Source organism: Hypomesus transpacificus, chromosome 11, assembly GCF_021917145.1.
Source record: "Hypomesus transpacificus isolate Combined female chromosome 11, fHypTra1, whole genome shotgun sequence".
Classification (NCBI taxonomy): Eukaryota; Metazoa; Chordata; class Actinopteri; order Osmeriformes; family Osmeridae; genus Hypomesus; species Hypomesus transpacificus.
Genome location: NC_061070.1, coordinates 11,451,879 through 11,473,000, shown reverse-complemented (window position 1 = coordinate 11,473,000; position 21,122 = coordinate 11,451,879). Strand labels below are relative to the sequence as shown.

At 42.6% G+C, this 21,122-nt stretch overlaps 3 protein-coding genes and 1 long non-coding RNA gene across 7 annotated transcripts; all 4 read right to left on the bottom strand.

The window, feature by feature from the left end:
- Window positions 1-2,338: 2,338 nt before the first annotated feature.
- Window positions 2,339-13,096, bottom strand: LOC124473842 (zinc finger protein with KRAB and SCAN domains 1-like). The gene is made up of 3 exons (XM_047029542.1): window positions 11,960-13,096; window positions 11,557-11,823; window positions 2,339-3,503 (listed from the first exon to the last, which is right to left on the bottom strand). Exons 2-3 carry the CDS (start codon window positions 11,663-11,665, stop codon window positions 3,085-3,087), a joined length of 528 nt encoding a protein of 175 aa, XP_046885498.1. The 5' UTR covers window positions 11,666-11,823; window positions 11,960-13,096; the 3' UTR covers window positions 2,339-3,084.
- LOC124473841 lies at window positions 3,647-6,502 on the bottom strand. 2 transcript variants are annotated; one of them, XM_047029541.1, is made up of 3 exons: window positions 4,167-6,502; window positions 3,883-3,949; window positions 3,647-3,675 (listed from the first exon to the last, which is right to left on the bottom strand). In XM_047029541.1, the coding sequence occupies exon 1, from the start codon at window positions 6,500-6,502 to the stop codon at window positions 4,706-4,708; it is 1,797 nt and encodes a 598-aa protein (XP_046885497.1). In that variant the 3' UTR covers window positions 3,647-3,675; window positions 3,883-3,949; window positions 4,167-4,705. The 2 variants fall into 2 exon arrangements, with proteins under 2 accessions (XP_046885497.1, XP_046885496.1); XM_047029540.1 differs by having other exon boundaries at window positions 3,883-6,502.
- On the bottom strand, window positions 4,169-11,533 carry LOC124473843. Of its 2 annotated transcripts, XR_006956742.1 has the most exons (4): window positions 11,267-11,533; window positions 10,983-11,049; window positions 10,522-10,775; window positions 4,169-4,241 (listed from the first exon to the last, which is right to left on the bottom strand). It is a non-coding gene; the product is annotated as an uncharacterized LOC124473843 (long non-coding RNA). The 2 variants fall into 2 exon arrangements; XR_006956741.1 differs by having other exon boundaries at window positions 10,983-11,527.
- Window positions 13,097-16,429: 3,333 nt separating the features above from the next.
- Window positions 16,430-20,890, bottom strand: LOC124473563 (GTPase IMAP family member 8-like). 2 transcript variants are annotated; one of them, XM_047029129.1, is made up of 6 exons: window positions 20,769-20,890; window positions 18,380-19,063; window positions 17,474-18,256; window positions 16,942-17,124; window positions 16,689-16,826; window positions 16,430-16,589 (listed from the first exon to the last, which is right to left on the bottom strand). In XM_047029129.1, the coding sequence occupies exons 1-3, from the start codon at window positions 20,797-20,799 to the stop codon at window positions 17,880-17,882; spliced, it is 1,092 nt and encodes a 363-aa protein (XP_046885085.1). In that variant the 5' UTR covers window positions 20,800-20,890; the 3' UTR covers window positions 16,430-16,589; window positions 16,689-16,826; window positions 16,942-17,124; window positions 17,474-17,879. The 2 variants fall into 2 exon arrangements, with proteins under 2 accessions (XP_046885085.1, XP_046885084.1); XM_047029128.1 differs by having other exon boundaries at window positions 16,430-16,586.
- Between the last annotated feature and the right edge of the window lie 232 nt (window positions 20,891-21,122).

The window sequence follows — 21,122 nt, the reverse complement described above, 5'->3', positions numbered from 1 at the left end:
TGGACTAGAGCACTTAAGGTACTTCAAGCTAATCACAAGCCATCTTTATAGAGAACAAGCGCACAAACAAACCAACAGACGTCACACTTTGACCAATCAGAGATTGGATAGGCCTATCTTAGTTATGTACTAACAGTAGTAACCTATGTTACAACCGTACAACCCTTCACTAGACGCAAGCGCCAAATGCAGTCCAAATTTCTTGTTTGGTTCTCACTTAGTTTTTTCTCTCTTTCTGCTAAGACACACAATCCTCTCAGATCTCAAGAGGCTTAATCAGTGTCTGTGTCAGACTATTTCACAGCAGCCTTCGGCCACAACGGATATTATCCAGCCCCCCCCCCACACACACACACACACCCCAACAACCTTGTCAGTCCACTCAACGGGAAATGAAACTTCTGATTTTGCGGACAAGCAAACTGTTAGTCTGGAGCGCATTGGCAAAACAAGTCGACAGAACAACACAATGTAAAATCCAGCATTTAATACCAGAACAGATGAACACTTGTGCTGTCTGATGCTCTATTGTAGATGCTAGTCATACCAAAGAACTATCAAGCACCAGCACACATCTTATGCAAGGATAGTTGCTTGCTTTGATTTAGTGCATTTGCATAAACCCTCCCAACTAGTCTTTTAATAAGTGATCTACACCCAGGGACTTGCCGGAGTGTGGCTTATTAGCATATTCCAGACAACATAACCTTTGATTTGTTGTAAAAAAAAAAAAAAAGAACAAAAAGGGATAGGGCATGTGGGAAATAAGGGAAAAACTTTCCAAACAGTCCTGTTTGTTTTGAATTTCATTTGCTGTAGTACAGCAACAAATAGTTACAGTTGGAAAAATTACTCACTGTTGAATTCTGTATTGTCAACAACTGTTGTTTCACAGTGCCCCCTAGTGGATTTGAAACTCACACACTTAAAGCATAACCTGTGCTATAGGCTGATAAATATGAAAGCATTGTATTCATAAACTCTGAAAGTTGAGCTAACAAACGGTAATCATCCAAAAACGCAGGAATATTGGATCTAAATGCGTGGTAGGAGGTAACAGCAGTTGCCAATGCCTAAAGCTAAGATTGCAGTGTTGTTCCCTCCATTAGGTTCATACAACATACACACACTGGGTTATGGCCCCACTAGCCTTGGAAGACCACTCCATGTGGTATAATAATGTGTGCTTAGCCATGTACACCATGTGTAGCGGTGTAGCAATGAGTAAATTGAAACGTCTGCAACCTATTCAAGTCGTTCACTAGGTGGGGCTAGACCATTGGGAACACTGTGGTATATGCTTCACTTTCGAGTGAACAGATTCCTACCTTTTCCTTTCAGTCTGATAGTATGAGAAAAAAACGTCAAGTTTTTAATCCCAGGCAGTGAGATGTGACAAAACAAAGAAAATGTCATAGGATGGGGATTACTTGATCCTATTACCCCTGGGAACTGACTGACAACTGCTGGAGGTAGCAACAAAGGGAGAATATTTAAGTGTGGTCAAGCCTCTTATCAACTGGCCAATAAATTAGTTCACTTCCTCAAACTTTAATTTGCATACATTTCTCCTAAGACAAAGACTAATTGCCACTAGACTGCCCTATGGTAATGGAAACAGGGAAAAATTTAAACCTGGTGCAAAAGCAGGGGTCTTTTGTTAAGCTTCCTTCAAAGGGATGACTTCATTTGGAGAATGGAACGTAATGTCTTAACATGTAATTGCAGACTCAATTGAAGTCCATCTGATATGGATGTGATGACAATTATGTTTGCACAAAGCCATTCTAGTTCACAATGATCTGAAACAATAACAGGGTTGGGCATTCATGAACAAAGAAAGACATGTGGGACTAGTCAAATATTGAAGCTGCATGTATATGTGTATTAAATCCAATAGATGACATATGGTAATAGGTTTACTGTGAACATATTCTCCAAGACCATTAAACCAATTCAGATGGGTTTCCTTGACAACCGGGCATGATATGTCAACAATCTCCTCAAATGTTTCCTTGGTGATTACCACTTGCTGTTGTTGGTTTGGTGTAGCTATTGGTATATTTAAGGAACTTGAAAAACTGTCCATTGTGATTCAGCCATATTACAAAAAAATTATAGTTCTGCCTTTTATTATCTACTGAACTTCATCAAAGACTTTAGGTTTTAGGAGGGCTTGCTCAACACAGAAGGGCTTTTAACTGATGTGTGAATTATGTGAGTGTTAAAATGTGATTAAAGACTATCCTGTCCTCTTCACACACCTTGCATGATTTAACAGGTACATAAACTCCATCCCCAATTACAACACGCACAAAGGAGCTCCCAAGTTGACCTTCTTTAATGTAGCAACTATCAGTTAAGTAAAAACGACAGAAAGATAAAACATAATCAATGTCCAAATTCCCATTATGGTAAGTACAAAGTGAGTATAACACACATGATATAAAATTATAGGCTACTGGTAAACATTATTAGTATTCCTACAATGCTTTATCTGAACAAGCTAGAGCCAGAACATGCTGCTAACATTAATACGCCATCCACATTTTATCTACACACAAACATTTCAAATATCTCTAAAATTATGAAAATACATATACCTACTGAGGCATGCCTGCCGATTATGCTCTCAACTACAGTTAGATCAAGTCACATGACCTAAACGAACTGTACAAAACCACCAGCAGGGTATGCTGATTTACAAAATAAAAGAACCAACTAAGACAGCACAACATGTGTCTATGAATATTATATATGGATACAATCCATAAGGAAACATACTGCACAACTACAGTACTCTCATACCGAAAACATGGATGATGTTGAGATCGTACAATAGAAACAAAAATTGTGTTCCACAGAAAATATTGAGGAAATATCACCAACAATCCTCAGCACCCACAAAGGTAGTCCACAACCAAACATTGTTATGACGGTGTTATTATATAATACATGCATTGACTGAATCACTTGTCATGGTTATCTTGAGAGGTCAGAAAAAGAGATGGTGTTCACACTTCCAGTTAGAGAATCATATCCATGGCTTTTAGATAAGCTTTTGCCTTTTCTTGAGGATCAAGTTCAGAACTGGTGAACACCCTGGTGTGTCTCTAAGTTTCCTGACCAACTGAAGCTCTTCCCACACTCGTCACAGTGGTACGGCTTCTCTCCTGTGTGAACACGCTGGTGTGTCTTTAAGCTTCCTGAGTGACTGAAGCTCTTCCCACACTGGTCACAGTGGTACGGCTTCTCTCCTGAGTGCACACGCTGGTGTCTCTCTAAATGACCTGACTGATTGAAGCTCTTCCCACACTGGTCACAGTGGTACGGCTTCTCTCCTGAGTGAACACCCTGGTGTTTCTTTAAGGTTTCTGAATTACTGAAGCTCTTCCCACACTGGTCACAGTGGTGATGTCTGGCCTTTTCCATGTCCATGGTTCTGGAGAACTTGATCTTCTCTGTTGCCCTGCTCCTCCTTACACACTCTGCTTTAGACAGGCCTGGTACACATGTAACGGGTGTGCAACAGTTCTTGTGTTAATATATAGAAGTGCACATCCGTTAACGGCGTAATCGTCTGCGTTGTGTTCTGGGGGGGTGTGAATGTTGGATGAATGGAAGGATGGGAGACTGGACCACAAAGGAGGCTGGCTTTCTCTCATTTATTCGCTTCTGTATGAGCCAAAGAAACCAACGTGTCAATAGTATAAACGGTCGTAGTCGGGACCAACATTCCCTCCTCCGCTCAGACAGTAAAAAGCCTTCTCGCGACGTATAAAATAATATGAAAATAAATAGAATAACATACTAGATGCACTTCACTGCATATACACAAACATAACCAGCATCGATAATATAAAGAACATAAAACATTCATACCTGTATGAGCCAAAGAAACCAACGTGTCAATAGTATAAACGGTCGTAGTCGGGACCAACATTCCCTCCTAGCAAACAAATAAAGAGGAAACACTGTAATACCCGGACGCACATGTACACAACAAAAACTCTCAAAAAGTGCATTTACTAAGTGCTAGCTAACAAAACAGCGCTGTAACATGTTCACACACTTAATTCACAACACACTTAGTTACACATTAAACATTTTCATTGTACACAAAACGACCTATATGCTAAAATATGACGAGAAACACAACAACATACCTCCGCTCAGACAGTAAAAAGCCTTCTGAGCTTTGGCGCCACACACACGTCACAAAACACGGACTTCTCTTAAAGCTACAGTACAGGTACAAAAACACATCAACAAAGGAACAGGTTACCAAATGTACCTAAACATATACTGGTACATTTAAATCAGCATTGGTGACATTTCAACACAACTAAAAAACGCTGTTTCACCCTGGTTACATACACCCCTCCTGAAATTCACCAACATCCTGATTTAAGGATGTCTTCACAGGCGTACAAAAAGTCTAGCACTGACACAACCTGGCACAAATGAACAATGGACCTTGTCCACATAGTCAACTTGAAAGCTACCTTAACACAAGGTTCAGGAAAGAAAGAGGTTGATCAAATCTCTAGATTCCCCTTAGTTTGATGTGACGCCTCGTACGTCACACAGCATTTGGCCCAAAATACATAGTCCATAGACATTTGCAGGTTTATAAAACCTCATAGTTGGCCCCTTTTGAAAATGTATCACATAAGCACTTTCAACACTAAGTCACGCCCAACTTTTAAAACAGCTGGGAACGGCCGTCCATAAAAAACTTGGACCTTTCAAACAATGGTTTCTGAACCATAGATTCTATCAATCTGTTCACTGATTTCACCAATCTTCCAGCACGTGTTCTGACAATGCCATCATCCTCAGCGTGTGCATGAGAGTCAGTGCAACCTGAGGTGTCAGCATGCTGGGCTGGCCTTGTGTCTCTGTGTGGAGCGACTGAGATGGATGGACAGTCATTGATAACAGCAGCAGGACAGAGTGCTGGACTAGGCTGAGCATGCTCTTCTGCAACAGCCAACTCGGACTCAGGTGAGTCGTCAAGTGATGAGATTGAGAGCTCCTCTTCATCTCTGGAATCTGACACGTCCTGGGCATGTTCACCCTGAGTCAATTCTCCAGACACTGAAGCCATTTCATCATCATCAGAGACGCGATCTTCCTTATCAGACTCCTCTTCAGCCCACGACTGATCAGTTGCATCAGCAGACTCGGCTTGGTCCAATCCAGGGAGAGGCAAGAAGTTCACTTCCAGTAAGAGATTCCTCTGCACAACTCTTGTGTGTCCCACGGCATCCTGTATTTTGTAGACATGGATACTTGGATTCACTCCAACCACTGTGTACACTCCATCTTCCCATTTGTCGGCTAACTTCCTCTTTCCTCGTCCCCCTTTATTTGACACCAACACACGATCTCCCACTGACAGGAAGGTGCCCTTGGCTCGTTTGTTGTATTGTCGGGTCTGGTGCTGCTGCTCAGAGGAAGTATGTTTCTGAGCGATCTCCATAGCACTTTTCAAGCAAGAAAGCAGGGATTTTGCATATGTGTCGTAGTCAGCAACTTCAGGGTCGTCCAGAACCCGCCTGAACATGACGTCCACCGGCAGCCTAGGGACACGCCCAAACATGAGGAAGAATGGAGCGTAACCCGTCGTCTCGTGGACGGTGGCGTTGTATGCGAACGTGAGGGTCTGGACTTGTTGTGGCCATTGCTGTTTTTCTTTTAGGGGAAGGGCTCGGAGCATGTTGCCCAAGGTGCGGTTGAATCGCTCGGTACCCCCATTGCCCATCGGATGGTAAGCTGTCGTGTGGGATTTTGCAACACCAGCCAAACGGAGGAGCTCCGCAATCAGGTTGCTCTCGAAATTGGCGCCCTGGTCGGAATGTATCCTCGCCGGGAAACCATAAACACAGAACACATTATCCCAAAGCTTCCTTGCGACCTGCTTTGCCGTTTGATCGGCACAAGGGAAGGCATGAGCGAGTTTGGTGTAGTGGTCGGTGACCACCAAAACATCAACGGACCGCTGCTTGCTGTCTTCGGCAGTCCAGAAATCCATGCACACTAACTCCATTGGAGCTGAGCTCTTGATGCTCTCCAGAGGAGCGCGAGCAGCTGGTTCCGGTGACTTCCCAAACACACATCTCTGACAGCATTTTACATGTGCCCTCACATCCTTTTCCATATCAGGCCAATAGAAACGCTGTCTTGCAAGCGAAAGAGTACGATCCTGGCCCTGATGACCTGCCAGATCATGGATGCCGGACAGTGCTTTGTCCTTTAGACTCTGAGGCAACACATATTGGGATCGTCGCTGCTTGGAAACTGGATCTCTTGAGACCCGATACAGAACTCCATCATGGACTTCCAGCCTTTCCCATTGCTTCAACAATCTGAGGACCTTCGAGTCAGCACCATGCCTTTCTCGCCTAGACGGTCGTCTCCTGGCAGAAACAAAGGGCAACACCCTGGAGATAACTGGATCTTGCTCTTGAGCCAGCTGTAGCTCCTGGGCAGAGAACATGGGCAGTGCATCTTGACCACTTGAGCGTTGTTGGACTTTTTGTGTCAAGAAGAGTGCCCTGGACTCTGCCGTGTCATTCCAGGCACAGTGGGCCTGACAGAGAGCTCTGATCTCGGCTGTGTCGTACCCCGTCCTGGGTCCGGATGAGCCAGCATGACGCAGTCCAACAGCCTGGCCTTCATGTGCTCAAAAGCGCTCACACATTCCTCTGTCCAATCCGCAGCAGTGAGTTTACGGTAGGCCGATTGGGGCTTTCTACCCTTAGCTGACTTCCCTCGCCTCTTCTGACCAGCTGTAAGTGCGAACAGCGGCTTTGCAGTAGAAGACAGGTTGGGGATAAAGTGTTGATAGTAGAACACCATGCCGAGGAATGATCTGAGTCTTCGAACAGAAGGCGTGCATCCATCTGTATCCATGAGGTCTTGTACCTGCATGCTGTTGATTACTTCCACCTTGGCTGGATCGACGGACACACCCCCACCGTTGATGATGTGGCCAAGGAACCGGACTTGCTTCTGCAGAAGGTGGCACTTTTTAGGAGCCAGTTTCAGGTTGTTCGCCCGCAACCTCTGAAACACCGCTTTGAGTCTGGACAGAGCCTCTTCCTCCGTTGGGGCAAAGACAAGAAGGTCATCAAGATAACACAGAAGCTTTGTGAAGTTCATGTCCCCAAAGATACCAGTCATCACCCTCATGAAGGAAGCAGGGCTATTACACAGACCTTGTGGCATGCGGTTGTATTCATGCAGCCCGAGAGGAGTCGTGAAAGCTGTGTACTTCTTGTCGTCTTCATGCATCGGAATGTTGAAGAAGCCAGAGGTGAGGTCCATCGTGCTAAAGAAGCAGTTGCCACCAAGGGCAGCGAGACAGTCTGACTGGTGAGGCAGGGGATGTGCATCCTTTATGGTTCTGACATTCAACCACCTGAAGTCATTGCAAACCCGCAACCCACCATCCTTTTTCCACACCATCACCAAAGGAGACGCATATTCGCTTGTGGACTTTCTGATGATTCCCTTTTCCTCCATATCAGTGAGAGCCTGCCTCAACTTCTGATAGTGGGCTGGAGGGACTCTCCTGTATGGTAGGCGAAACGGGCGATCGTCAGTGAGACGGATGCGGTGTGCGTAACCCTTGACCTCACCGCAGTCAAGCGAGTGCTTGGAGAAGATGTCTTGATAGTCAGTTATCAGTTGCTTGAGCTGGGACCTACAAGCTTCGCTAACCTGACATGAGGCTACATCGACGTCGCTTAGACCCAACCCTGACAGACTTTTGCCGGACTGGGATGAAAGACTAGCACCGGAAGAAGCATCATGCTGTCGTTTCTCAGTGTCAGGTTGCTCTTTCTCCGAAGCTGCCTGTGAGCCCTGGAAAACATCAAGATCCTCGACTGCCAAGCACGGGAACACATCAGCCAACTTGCAATTCCTCTTCAGTGTAATCGCTTTGTCAGATGGGTTCACAACAGTCATTGGCACCCATCTATCACCCCAGAGAGGTGTGACAAGACGACCCACTAGGACACCTCGTGGCATGGCTTTTGAGTTGGTCTGCTCCACGACAACAGTGCTGCCAGGTGACATAGGCGACTTAGCAGGGAGTCTGCCCCAAACCAAGTGTTCATGCTTGGGTAGGAGGGTCACAGCCTGGGTGAGCTTAACCGTTCCTATCTTTTCAGGGACTGCGCTCCCCTTCCAGCGCTCGACATTTGTGAACATGGACAAGAAGTGACCGATCTCGGGGTCAGATTGATGGTCATGAAAAGATGCAAGATCCCAGTACTCGTCACCACCTTTCAGGACATGAGTGACATATTTGATGATATTCGAGCCCAATATGAGATCATCCTGCTGGCCAGACACAACCAAAGTGGATACAATACATGGAACACCATACAGCTGCATCTCCAAGTCATAAAAGCCCTCAGGCTGGGTCTTCAGACCACCACAACCAATCAAGACAATGTTCTCTTCGGGGTACCGCTTCTCTGGCAAAACATCAGCACATCTGAGCTTCTCTACTGCTTCCTCACTGATGCTACATACCATAGAGCCAGAGTCCCACATGCCCTTAAGCTGCACACTGTGGTTGACGAGGACTGGAGCATAAAACAGCTCTCCGAAAGCTTTGATTCTCTGGGTAGCTTGAATGGCTATTTTTGTACCCTTAGGTGCATTGGCACAGCTCTCTTCATATAACTGAGCTAGGTCACAGGTTTCAGAAGGGGTTCCATTTACGTAACCCACACCGGGCCCCTCAAGGTGTGGGTTTAACAGTTTAACTGCTGAGACTGGCCACCAGCGCTATCATCAGACTGAGAGCGGCGCTGGTTGGGCTGCTGGTTGTGGTTACCAGCACGGCCATTGTGCTGAAAGCGGTGCTGGTTCGTCCGTTGAGGACAGTCCCTCTTCCAGTGACCGGGACACAAGCACTGTAAACACAGGTTCTCGTGATTACAGTGTGACAAAGTGGAATGATTAGGAGCCCCACAGACCCTGCACACTCTCTGGGAAGAGCGTGGCATGGCAGCTTGGGTGCCGGGGTTGGAAGGCACTTGGGTATGCACTGTGACCAGCCGGTCCAACAGGTTTACCAAACTCTTCATGCAATCATTGTCGACACCAGCAGTGGTCAAAGGGGCTGGAGGCTGTCTCGGTGGAGCAGCAGTGTTCAAGAGAGGTGCCTCTTCAAGTATAGGTACGTGGCACGAATTAGCTCTGTGCTCTACAACACTAGGCTTTAGTGGTCTTGCAGCTGCAGATCTTGATTTCTTATCCTGCATGTGCTCATCGAGCCTATCTTGAATTTCACAGGCCGACCATTTGTCAGCAGACTTGAACTTGAAAACACTGTAGAGAGACTGGTCTGGGCAGTGTTTGATAAACATCATGCTGACCTCATGGCCCGGGTCATCAATGCTACGACCCTGCCTTTTCAAGCACTCGTCAGCTACATCCACCGTTTTATTTAGCCTAACCCAATACTCCATAGCATCTTCACCTGGTGTGGGCAGCGTGTTATAGAAATCTGACAGGGGCATGCTTGAGTATGATAGTTCACTGAAATGTTGTTTCAGAGTATCAAAAATCACATGTGGATTTGTAGCGTGATCGATAGATGTGTTACGCAGCTTTACTCTCACCACATCTCCTGCTTTGCCCATAAGCTTTGCCAGGATCTCTTGGGATTGCTCGTGAACTGGGATGGCACGTCTCTTTAAATACAGGGTCATGAGATTTTCCCACTCGTGAACTGTAAATTTATCTGAGCCATCACCCCTGAATAAGGGAGGCTCCTTTGCGGCTGATTGCAGCACTACACTGACATTAGGCAGTGTTGTCTCTGTTGGCAGAGGAATACTTGTGCTGTTTGTGCTCCTATCAGCCTGTAGCTGAGCTGTAATGGACTCACCCAGCTTTTCAGCTAACTGTGTAATGAGCGAACCTAAGTCTGGGTTCTGATTGAAGTGGCTCGGCATGGCACGGTCTACATACCGAGTTGAGGTCAACTGGGGGGTGCCCAACGCCGTGACTCCAGGCCCTGGTGTTCTGGTTTCTGAGGGCTGATTCAAAAATCCCCTCCCCACACCAAACTGGCACTCAAAAGAAACGCGCTCAGCATCATCACCCCCACTACCCAGTGAGTATGTTCTGCCCTCTGCCATATTAAATGCCACCTTATCAACACAATGGAAGAAAAAAACTGTTCAATGAAATCACAATGGATAAATTGGGAGCACGAAATGACAGTACTAAAAGAGCATATCAATTGGCAAACATATATACAGCATCAAATCAGTACTTTACATTTCACAATTGACGAACGTGCTGTAACTGCCCTTTTTTTTTTTTTTTTTTTTTTTAGCACTCAATCAGTTCACTGAGATGGTACAAAAAGTCCACAATGTGCAAACACCTACTTCGTTCAGCATCGACACATGTGGATAGGCCTATATAAAAAAATAAATTGTCCATTCAAAAATAAAATAAAACCCTGAGCACTCTCCACGGAAATACCTCAGTACCACAAAGGGCCAGTGGCAGCAGCTTCCTCGGCGAACGAGGTGATGTCGTCCTTTAAACCAATCCTTGAAAGGTCACGGCACCAATGTAACGGGTGTGCAACAGTTCTTGTGTTAATATATAGAAGTGCACATCCGTTAACGGCGTAATCGTCTGCGTTGTGTTCTGGGGGGGTGTGAATGTTGGATGAATGGAAGGATGGGAGACTGGACCACAAAGGAGGCTGGCTTTCTCTCATTTATTCGCTTCTGTATGAGCCAAAGAAACCAACGTGTCAATAGTATAAACGGTCGTAGTCGGGACCAACATTCCCTCCTCCGCTCAGACAGTAAAAAGCCTTCTCACGACGTATAAAATAATATGAAAATAAATAGAATAACATACTAGATGCACTTCACTGCATATACACAAACATAACCAGCATCGATAATATAAAGAACATAAAACATTCATACCTGTATGAGCCAAAGAAACCAACGTGTCAATAGTATAAACGGTCGTAGTCGGGACCAACATTCCCTCCTAGCAAACAAATAAAGAGGAAACACTGTAATACCCGGACGCACATGTACACAACAAAAACTCTCAAAAAGTGCATTTACTAAGTGCTAGCTAACAAAACAGCGCTGTAACATGTTCACACACTTAATTCACAACACACTTAGTTACACATTAAACATTTTCATTGTACACAAAACGACCTATATGCTAAAATATGACGAGAAACACAACAACATACCTCCGCTCAGACAGTAAAAAGCCTTCTGAGCTTTGGCGCCACACACACGTCACAAAACACGGACTTCTCTTAAAGCTACAGTACAGGTACAAAAACACATCAACAAAGGAACAGGTTACCAAATGTACCTAAACATATACTGGTACATTTAAATCAGCATTGGTGACATTTCAACACAACTAAAAAACGCTGTTTCACCCTGGTTACACACACACACACACACATTATCCTCAGCCCCGATCCTTCTGACATGCAAACACAGAGATACACAGACAGCCAACATCTATCACCTGAAGTTGACAGATCACATCTCTCCTGGGGGGCCTCTGGGCCTCCCGCCCCCGCTTCCTGAGTGCCCCCCCTACCGGTGCTCTGGCCCTCTGTTGTCAGGGAGAGCATGTGTTGGGGGGCTAGCGTCTCTGAGGAAGGTCATATCCTTCCTCACTCAGCATCTCTTCCAGAGGGCTCTGGCCCCCTTGCTGGGTTCCGCTACCTCACCAATTGTGGGTTGGGGGAGTGATGGAGAGAGAGAAAGACAGAGAGTGATAGACGGATACCTAGACAGGACATACAGTAACATATTATATTATATTAGCAGGGTTCCTCATCTGTATTAAACTTCCAAATTATTTTGTTATTATTGTACTATTGTGTGTGTACATATCACCTGTGGTGCAGGAGTGTGTATCTCACCTGTGGTGCAGGTGTGTGTTTGGGAGCAGCTCTCTGGGGTGCAGCTGGTCTCCTAGGAGGGGGTCTGGAGGTCCGTGTGGCTCAGAACACACACAACAGAACATTGAAACATTCCTTTATGACATTACAGTCAAACAGTTACTCTCTGATTCCTTCAGAAGTATTCTGAGGTGGTGATGATGGGGCTGTGTTTGTACTTCAGTCATGTAGGGTTAGTATTACTACATACTACTCAAGTACTATAAAAGCTACAACAGTTAACTATTCTGTATGTGGACACACTATTGGTGTAACACAATACTTACAGCAGGACTACAGTGGTGTAGGATTAGTACTACTACAGTTATACAATAGTACTAAAACAGCAGTATCCTTACCTGGAGGGTGTCTCTCCATCCGAGGGGTCCACTCCTCCTTTTCTTCAGAGTCGCTGGGTACAGGGAGGGGGACCAGGACTTTGGCCCTGCCACGATGCATGAACGCTGGATCAGTGGAGTTCAGACCTACACACCCACATGGTGGATACAAACAAGCTACGTATTGTAGGTGAATATTCATTGTGAGGTAAAGTACTGTTACCCATTTCTTTGTCCAGCATTACAATCCGGTGTTTCCTTGAGATACGGCTTATAGCGATATTTCACATGCGCGCAGCAGTTAACACCTTAACGTAATTTTGATCCAGGAAAACCCTACTGTTGATAAGTTGATAACCATGTGAAACACTGTGAAGGTGCGTCCCTATGGCCAGCATAGCCAGATGGTTTCTTTTATGTTCTTAAAGCGGACTTTCTCCAATTCCTCCTGGACCACTTCATCTTGGAAGAAGTGTGTCTTCAGGTCTTCATACTCGTCCTGTCAGGCCACCACCAGTTCAGACACTAACTACAACCAAACCTTCCTAGCAAATTCCCTCTTTAACTAAACAGGGGTGTCCAATCCTCGTCCTCGAGGGCCACTGTCCTGCATGTTTTAGGTGTTTCCTGCTCCAGCACACCTGATTCAAATGAATGGTCATTGCCCGGCTTCCACAGAGCTTTGTAACGACCCATTGGCCTTGGTTAATAAATAATTGTCTTTATCACAAAAAAAAGCTTGGACAACTTGGTCAGCTAGTATTAGCAGAATGTGAAACAGGTCTGAAGGTTTTATGTTCATTTTTGATAAAGATATTGAGGAAATACTGGAAAGTGTGTATTATTGATTTATTGGCCATGGGTTAATCAATAATCAGCTTTATCACCAAACCAAAGCTTGGACAACTTGGTCAGATAGTAGTAGAAGAATGTGAAACAGGTCTGAAGGTTCTATGTTGCCACAACGGACCAAATGGTCCGTTGGACTTTTAATACCACTTCTAAATGAAATTTAAGACCAAACTTACAATGGAAATACAAATCAAAAGCGGAAATATACAGTAATCTTTCCAAATAAACACACTGATGTCTGTTCAAAATGAACAGTATAGTAAAATGACAATAATCGGTTGAGTTTAAGAACATTGACTAAATGTGTGTAATTGCTCAGAGGTCAGATGGCATTGTTGGCTCTGGATTTCCTATCGTAACATCCACCGTTGTAGCGTTGACATCGTTGCTAGCGATGGAAATGGTGGAGCAGAAACATAGACTTTGTAGCTAGAGGAAACTAACAATTTGTTCATTTCCCAACTCGGTCTTTCTATGAGTCTTTGGATCCTTTTTTCACGTGACCCACATTGTATTTTTTAGTAGAGCAGTTTCCTCATTCCCTTACGCGTGGCCGCGCGTGTTTTAGTAGGGCGTGAATGATATTCGCTCAAGTCATCATACTGACTGGTTTTGTTATTTTCACTTTACATTTACACTTACAGTTTACTGCAGTGTAATTGTTTACCGTGATAATTAAATGCTAGTGTGATAATAAATGACCAAATCATACAAACTGTCATGATACATTATTTTTATGCAGGAATTTATTTTGAAATAGTATCTGCTGGTGCACATGTCGTGCACTAACCTACATGAGAATATGATACGTGTTTGCAGTGGACGTATAGCCCCCCCCCCCCCCCCCCCCCCCCCTCCCACCATTAAATGATACCCCCGGTAAAGCAGAAGTGCAAATACAACGGAAGTGAACAAATATGAACAAGTGGGCAGGGCGGAATAAGGTGAATACGATGATGGACAGATGATCAACAGTAACGTAATCAACCACGTCACCAAAGAGCGCTTGGGTTGAATTTGTTTTCAACAGACAACATATTACCTTGCTCTGATTCGTTGTAAGTCTATCCAATTGAGCGAAGAGGATTTGTTTTACGAGTTCGGTTGAAACACGCCCAATGTTGCCAGGTCCGCAGTTTTCACGCGGAATAAGGCTACTGTTGAAGTGTTGCCGCGGATTGATTTTTTGGACCGCTGGTTGGGGTAGACCTATTTTGCATGCAAATTACATTCATATCTTAAAACGAATATATATATATATATATATTTTTTTTTTAAATGAAATAATTTATTTATGCCCAAATCCAACCAAACTGACTCCAGATCAGCAGATACACACATGGACATGGGGCACACACACACACACGCACTCTCAGTCTCCTGAGAAAATCTCCTGAAAACTGCTGGCATGCTAAACATTTGGTGTTACTTTGTAGATATTTCAATATATTTGGCAATGAAAGCAATGCTGTCGGACTTTAAAAGCAGTGTATATGGTTTGGCAGGGACATATTTTGAGTTCTGATATTGGGCTGGTTTTTGGGCTGGTTTTATTGGCCATTGGGCTGGTTTTGGGCTGGTTTTGATTGGCCATTGGGCTGGTTTTGTCACACAGAGTAGCGTGAGACTTGAGAGCCCTGGATACACTGACAAGGAGATCACCGTGAGGGCTGCCTGTCACAGGTCCATGATAAAGAGTGAAAAGCCACTCAGCATGAGCATGGAAAGGTTATGGATAGCTTTAAAAGGACCTAACTTTTGATACTATGCTTACCCCTTCTAATGCACAACATGGGTCCAAAATGACCTGCATTCATTCCCCATGATATTTCATGTATGGGTGAGTGTTTCTTTTGTAACATATTACTATGTTAGATTTGTAATATTTGTATATCTTTATCTATTTAAAACATGTATAATGAATCTGTTTAATATACATTTTTCATACTAGATGTATTTAATGCTATTCTTTACTTTTGTAGATTTACTGTTTTCACTCATTTGTCACAAACCTTATGAAATTGAGGATATCTTCAAATCTCATGCTAGCTTTATATAATAAACACAAGTTAAATCCTGAGGACATTATTATGATAAACATTCTCAAATAAATGACAGCTTGTCACTCCATGAGTTGTCAACATAACTAGGGCATTATCATTGTCAATCAGGCCACAAATCAAGTGAGATGAAGTTATTTTCTTTGACTGCAACACAGATTATGGCCTCCAACGGTCCTTGACTGACATCTTGTGATCAAAAGACCACAGATCCATCTGACAAGCTTGTCCATTAAGACAGCTACACCCCCTCCCATATTAAAGGATACCGGTAGTTGTAGTAGTTGTCCAATATTTATGTTTAATGTAACTTTACACTCAACACACCTTTTTTTTTACAACAGACTACTTGTAGAAAATAGTATTTTGATATTCTTGTTAGATTACCCGTGTTATCCTTGGTTAGTTTACTCTATAACATATAAATATTATCTTTCATGTTATCAGTTAAATACTTTACTGAACATTCTGCTGATTTAGCCCAAAAAAAACATTCAACCTGCTACAAGCTACTAAAACATTCTCAGTAGAAATAATTTAACTACTTTACTTTATCCTGTTGACAAAACAGCTTGCTCTAAATAATAAAGTGGTGTGCCATTTTTATTCATCGCATGGTGTTAGTCACTGGTTCAATCTATACTGTTTCAATCGTGTTTCCATATGACCAAAGAGTAACAATGTTGGTTAAATCAGCTTGTTTCAAAGTTGTTTCTTTTGATTAAATACAATATGAGTAATTGCTGGAAAACATCAGTAAAAGGGGAACACCTAATGGGGGAGACAAAGTCATAGTATAGTTTAGGACCATTTTTACAGTTAAAGTTTTGAGGAAAGCACACCTCACAATTTCCCCAGAAATTGTACTTTCTCTAGTTTATAGATAGATTAAATGTTAGCCTTAGATAATGCTAATGTAATACTTTCATAGAATTTTATTTATTTTTTTCTATTAAAGTATTTTTATTTTCTATCCAAGTATTGCATTAGCATTAGCTTGGACCCTAAAAGTTGAAGATTGATTGATGGGTGAATATTATATTATTGGTTGAAAGCTTGCATAAGCATCCATCATTTTATGTTTCACAGGGGGGGAAATTGTTTGATAGAATAATTAAAATAAATATATCTTTTGACATATTAAATATCCGTACAACATGACAGGTGATCTAAAACGGTTCAAAAAACATTTTCATTATATGTTGACTTAAAATAAGATATTTATTTATTGCCGCTATTCTCTGTCACTGCTCTCTGGGGTTTCCACGTGTGTTCCAGATTGATATCCTTGGCTTAACCATGAGCTGACTTTCTGTTGAGCTCTTGCCTTTTCTTGAGGATCAAGTTTAGAGGTGTTATCTGCTTCAGAGAAATATGCAAATTACATGGCTGATGTACAATATACTGTGTGTTAGATCAAAAGGTTTTTTCATGGATTCTCAAAAGTTTAAAGTTGTTTACCATAATTTTCCAGTTGAACTTTACACTTGTGTATGACAGTATATATCAACACATTTTCTCTTCGACTCCACTCCTTCTCAATTAGTTCCTTCCATTGGGGTTTGAGTACTGTCTCGCCAGACTCAAGTGATTCAACACCTTTAAAATAATAACATATAAGGTTTAAACTGAAAAACAAGATATGGAGGGAAATTACATTGATAAGAGAAACAGCAAAAGTAGACAGCAAGAGTAGAGTGCAATAATATCTCACCCAAAGATTCCTGTTTGTCTTCAACAAAAGTTTTCAAGGTGTTCTCCATTAATTCTGAGAAGCTCTCCTTTCCTCCCCAAAAGGAATTGCCAAGCAAAGTTCCTATTTTGCCCTCCTGTTTGACACTTCTGTGAAGTTTCCTTTCATATTTACCACTCACTTTGGCTGGAATATCACCATGGACTACATAAACCACAATAACATACTGTTACTGATTTTAGATTGAATGAATAACAAGCACTGAAATACAATAATGTCATCACTGCCACTGCTTTCCAATCAACCAATCCCAAACCTAGATAGCAAACCTAACTACAAAGTGATAAGTAGTTTTGTATACATGGTCTTTAAAATAGAAGTACAAACTGAAGGAGCAATGCTAACCCTTGCTTGAAGTCTCTAACTTTCGAGTTGTTTTATTGTAAAGATATTGTCATTGTGGAAACAAAATGAGTCTTGACTGGCCTTTAAAATAATTTATAGTGTTAAAAAGTGAAAACAATTATTTACAAGAAAATGTCTATTAACTTACAATCCAACGACTGATCCATGCTCTGTATTCCCCTCTGATTTCCCTGTGAAAGAGGTGGTCCTGATGCCATGTGTACGCGTTTCTCAATTTCATTCCATTCTGAAGCTCTCCAGTCCCATTCCCTGTAGAGAACTTCCACCATCTTTAAAAGTGGTGCATCTTCCTTCTGGACAACTGTGGAGACCCTGTCCTCCACGGGGCTCTGTGTCTCTCTGCTCGCCTCATATGGACTGTTCCCTGACACCATCTCTTCTATTGTTCTCACCAGCTCTGGGACATTATTTATGTCCTTCACGTCTCTGTCAAAGATGTGATACCTGTTCCCACATTTTTCTATCAACCACTGTAGAGCTTCCCCCTCACTCTCAATGTGATCCTCAATGGTAAAGTCACCCAACCACTTCACTTAAGTGAAGATCACTATGGTGTGGCTCCAAACCTCCTCTCCTAGAAGCTTCATGTTGTCTTGTACAATCTTCTTCAGTTCTTCTGTGAAGGACGTATCTGCAGGGATCACCAGGAGGAAGGCATGGGGATATGGAGAGCACATAGACACACCTTCCAGGATCTCGTCCTTTACTGAGTCTGATGTGAACTCTGCTCCCAAGAACTTCCACCATCCTGGTGTGTCGACAATAGTTGTCCTAAGTTCCTCTACCTCTCCATAATATTTAACACTCCTTGTTGTGTGTCCCTCTTTTCCAAAGTCATCCGTATTTAAGATGATGTTTCCGGATGCACTTTTTCCAGCCATGACCCATCCTAACATTACAAGTCTGAGGTCTGAGTCAAAAGAAAGAATATAGAAATGTTGGGTTAGGTTATGGAAGTCAAGTATATCATGCTATCTGCTTACTATATGAGTGAAAATGTATAACTAATAACTATGAATGACTAAAAAGTTACCTTCTTGTCTTTTAGGCTGCTTTTTTTCCTCTTGCAATCTTAGACGTCTTTCCTTTGCTTTCTCTTTCACTTCACTCCTTCTTTGTTCAGTGTGACTCAGCAGTTTACTGTCAATTTCAAAATGGCGGCCATTGTTTCCCGTAACCATCTCTTCCACCTTCTCGAACAACTGTTCGACCTGAAGGTCATTCTGACCACTGTTAAAAACATGATACCTGTTCGCACATTTCTTTAACAGCCACTGGAGGGCCTCCCCTTCACTCTCAATGTGCTGCTCAACTGTGTAGTTGTCCTGCCAGTCCAAATAAGTGAAAAGCACTAAAGTGTGATTCCACACGTTCTCTCCAAGTAGCTCCAAGTGCTGCTGTACTGATCTCCTGCATAGGTTGGTAAATGGCAGGTTAGCCTCAATCTCAATGATGAAAGTATGGGGTCCAGGCGGGTGCTGAGCTACACTGAGCACAAGTTCATCTTTCACAAGGTTAGGTGTGTCACACAGAGAATACCCTCTCAGCCAGACAGGGGCTTTGACCAAACATACTTTCCTTCCATTCACTTCCTTCACTTGACTCTCACTCTTCAGAGTAACATTATTTCCAGGCTCAAACACCTTTCTTCCTAAAATGATGTCTGCCACAGTGTCGGACCCATATGTGTCAGGTCTAATGAGCACTATTCGCAACTCTGGGTGTGAGAGAGACATAAAAATGTAAGTGGAAAGAGCATGGTACATTTCAAAGAAGGCTTTAACCCTTACATCAGTGGTTCCCAACCACTGATGTAAGGGTTAGTTTGATACTATGTTGCAACAAAACATTCATTTTGACCAGGTCAGAGGCATTGTTATACATAAAACTCTACGCCCCTATTTGTTTTTTCAAGCTTGCTGCGCACAATGCACTACTATATGGAGTTAGATTAGTTTCATAATTCAAACAAACAAACGCAACACGATTCAAACAAACTTAACACGATTCAAACAAACGTAACACGATTCATACAAACACGATTCAAACAAACAAACGTAACACGATTCAAACAAACGTAACACGATTCACAATTGTATTTCGTGATTCACAAATGTAACGCGATTCACAAATAAATGACCCTATTACATTCGTTTGCAACCTGACAAAAAGAGTTACAAATCCCTGCATTCGTTGGTGTGAATCCCTGCATTCGTTCGTGTGGATTTTTGGAACTTTCCTGACGCGCTTAGATTCACAAATGCATTTTTTCTAAAAGATATCCTCTGCAGCCTATCAGATCGTCTCTTCCAATTTTAGCCAATCACCGGAGAATGTCTAATATGGGTAGACGGGCTCTGCGTTAGCCTAGGAAACACGGAAAATGACTAAACATGAATCCTGCCATTCTCAACAATATTTAATCAGGTATGATCATCGGTTTCATAAGATTAACAAGCAATATTTCACCTACATGCTACCAGACGACATTGCTCGTGATCTGAAGGAGACGATGTCCGTCATCATGGCAGGTTGTTGAAGTCCACATAGACACGTTAATGTGATTAACGTGTGGAAGAGACGATCTGATCTGCAGAGGATATCTTTTAGAAAAAATGCATTTGTGAATCTAAGCGCGTCAGGAAAGTTCCAAAAATCCACACGAACGAATGCAGGGATTCACACCAACGAATGCAGTGATTTGTAACTCTTTTTGTCAGGTTGCAAACGAATGTAATAGGGTCATTTATTTGTGAATCGCGTTACATTTGTGAATCACGAAATACAATTGTGAATCGTGTTACGTTTGTTTGAATCGTGTTACGTTTGTTTGTTTGAATCGTGTTTGTATGAATCGTGTTACGTTTGTTTGAATCGTGTTAAGTTTGTTTGAATCGTGTTGCGTTTGTTTGTTTGAATTATGAAACTAATCTAACTCCATACTACTAGGCTATAGAAACTCCCCATGCTTAACCCACTATACAACAGTTCAAGGACGCAAGTTTGACATCAGCTTAGCAAAGTCATCAACAGTTAATGTGAGCGCGTCATTCGCATTAATTTGAGTGAATTTTTTCCGGGATCTAAATTAATGCACTGACTAGAAAATGGTTAAAACTGAAACTTTAGATTTTGCTGGGGCACGCGCCCCAGTATAAAGGGGTATAACGACGGCCCTGGACCAGGTTATTATGTATATTATTGTGGCAGTCGGACGCAGAATAGTCTTAGTGCACAGATTAGTGCACTGTTGATAGATGATACTTTATCATCAGACTAGTCCGAATGGTTTCTTGCGTCACAGTATTTAGCAGTATCACACAGAACATTACAACAAAGAAACACCGATACAAACATTTACCATAACGTAATCACAGCTTTTTATTTTGAAAGGTCTTTTTAAAAGTATTTTAAGAACTCACCACTAACGCAAGGCGGTACAGACCCTGCCATTTTCCCCTTTCAACTTTGATCGCTGTTCTTATGGTGCTCTGATGTCTGAGTAAACAACAAGACAAAAGGGTAACCAGGAAATGGATGCAGATGTATCCAGTCGGTTCAAAACTGGTCTATTCACATTCTTTTACAGTATGAATCTCAAAATATTGCACAATCAGGTCATTAAAGGGGTGTGATTCTGGAGACTAATACCGGTATTATAATTTACATTTACATACATTTATTCACTTAGCTGACGTTTTTATTCAAAGCGAATTCAAAGAGAGAGCTTTACAAAGTGCAGAGGTCACTAATAATAACAACAAGATAGCCCCAAA

Excerpts from the sequence above, each read along its gene's own strand:
- LOC124473841 (XM_047029540.1), bottom strand. The coding sequence starts at position 6,502 with ATGTTCTCTGCCCAGGAGCTACAGCTGGCTCAAGAGCAAGATCCAGTT.
- LOC124473842 (XM_047029542.1), bottom strand. The coding sequence starts at position 11,665 with ATGCTCTCCCTGACAACAGAGGGCCAGAGCACCGGTAGGGGGGGCACT. Across the intron at positions 3,504-11,556 it reads ATGTGATCTGTCAACTTCAG|GCCTGTCTAAAGCAGAGTGT; the intron begins GTGATAGATGTT and ends CATGTGTACCAG.
- LOC124473563 (XM_047029129.1), bottom strand. The coding sequence starts at position 20,799 with ATGGCAGGGTCTGTACCGCCTTGCGTTAGTG. Across the intron at positions 19,064-20,768 it reads TGTACCGCCTTGCGTTAGTG|AGTTGCGAATAGTGCTCATT; the intron begins GTGAGTTCTTAA and ends TCTCACACCCAG. Across the intron at positions 18,257-18,379 it reads GCAGCCTAAAAGACAAGAAG|ACCTCAGACTTGTAATGTTA; the intron begins GTAACTTTTTAG and ends CTTTTGACTCAG.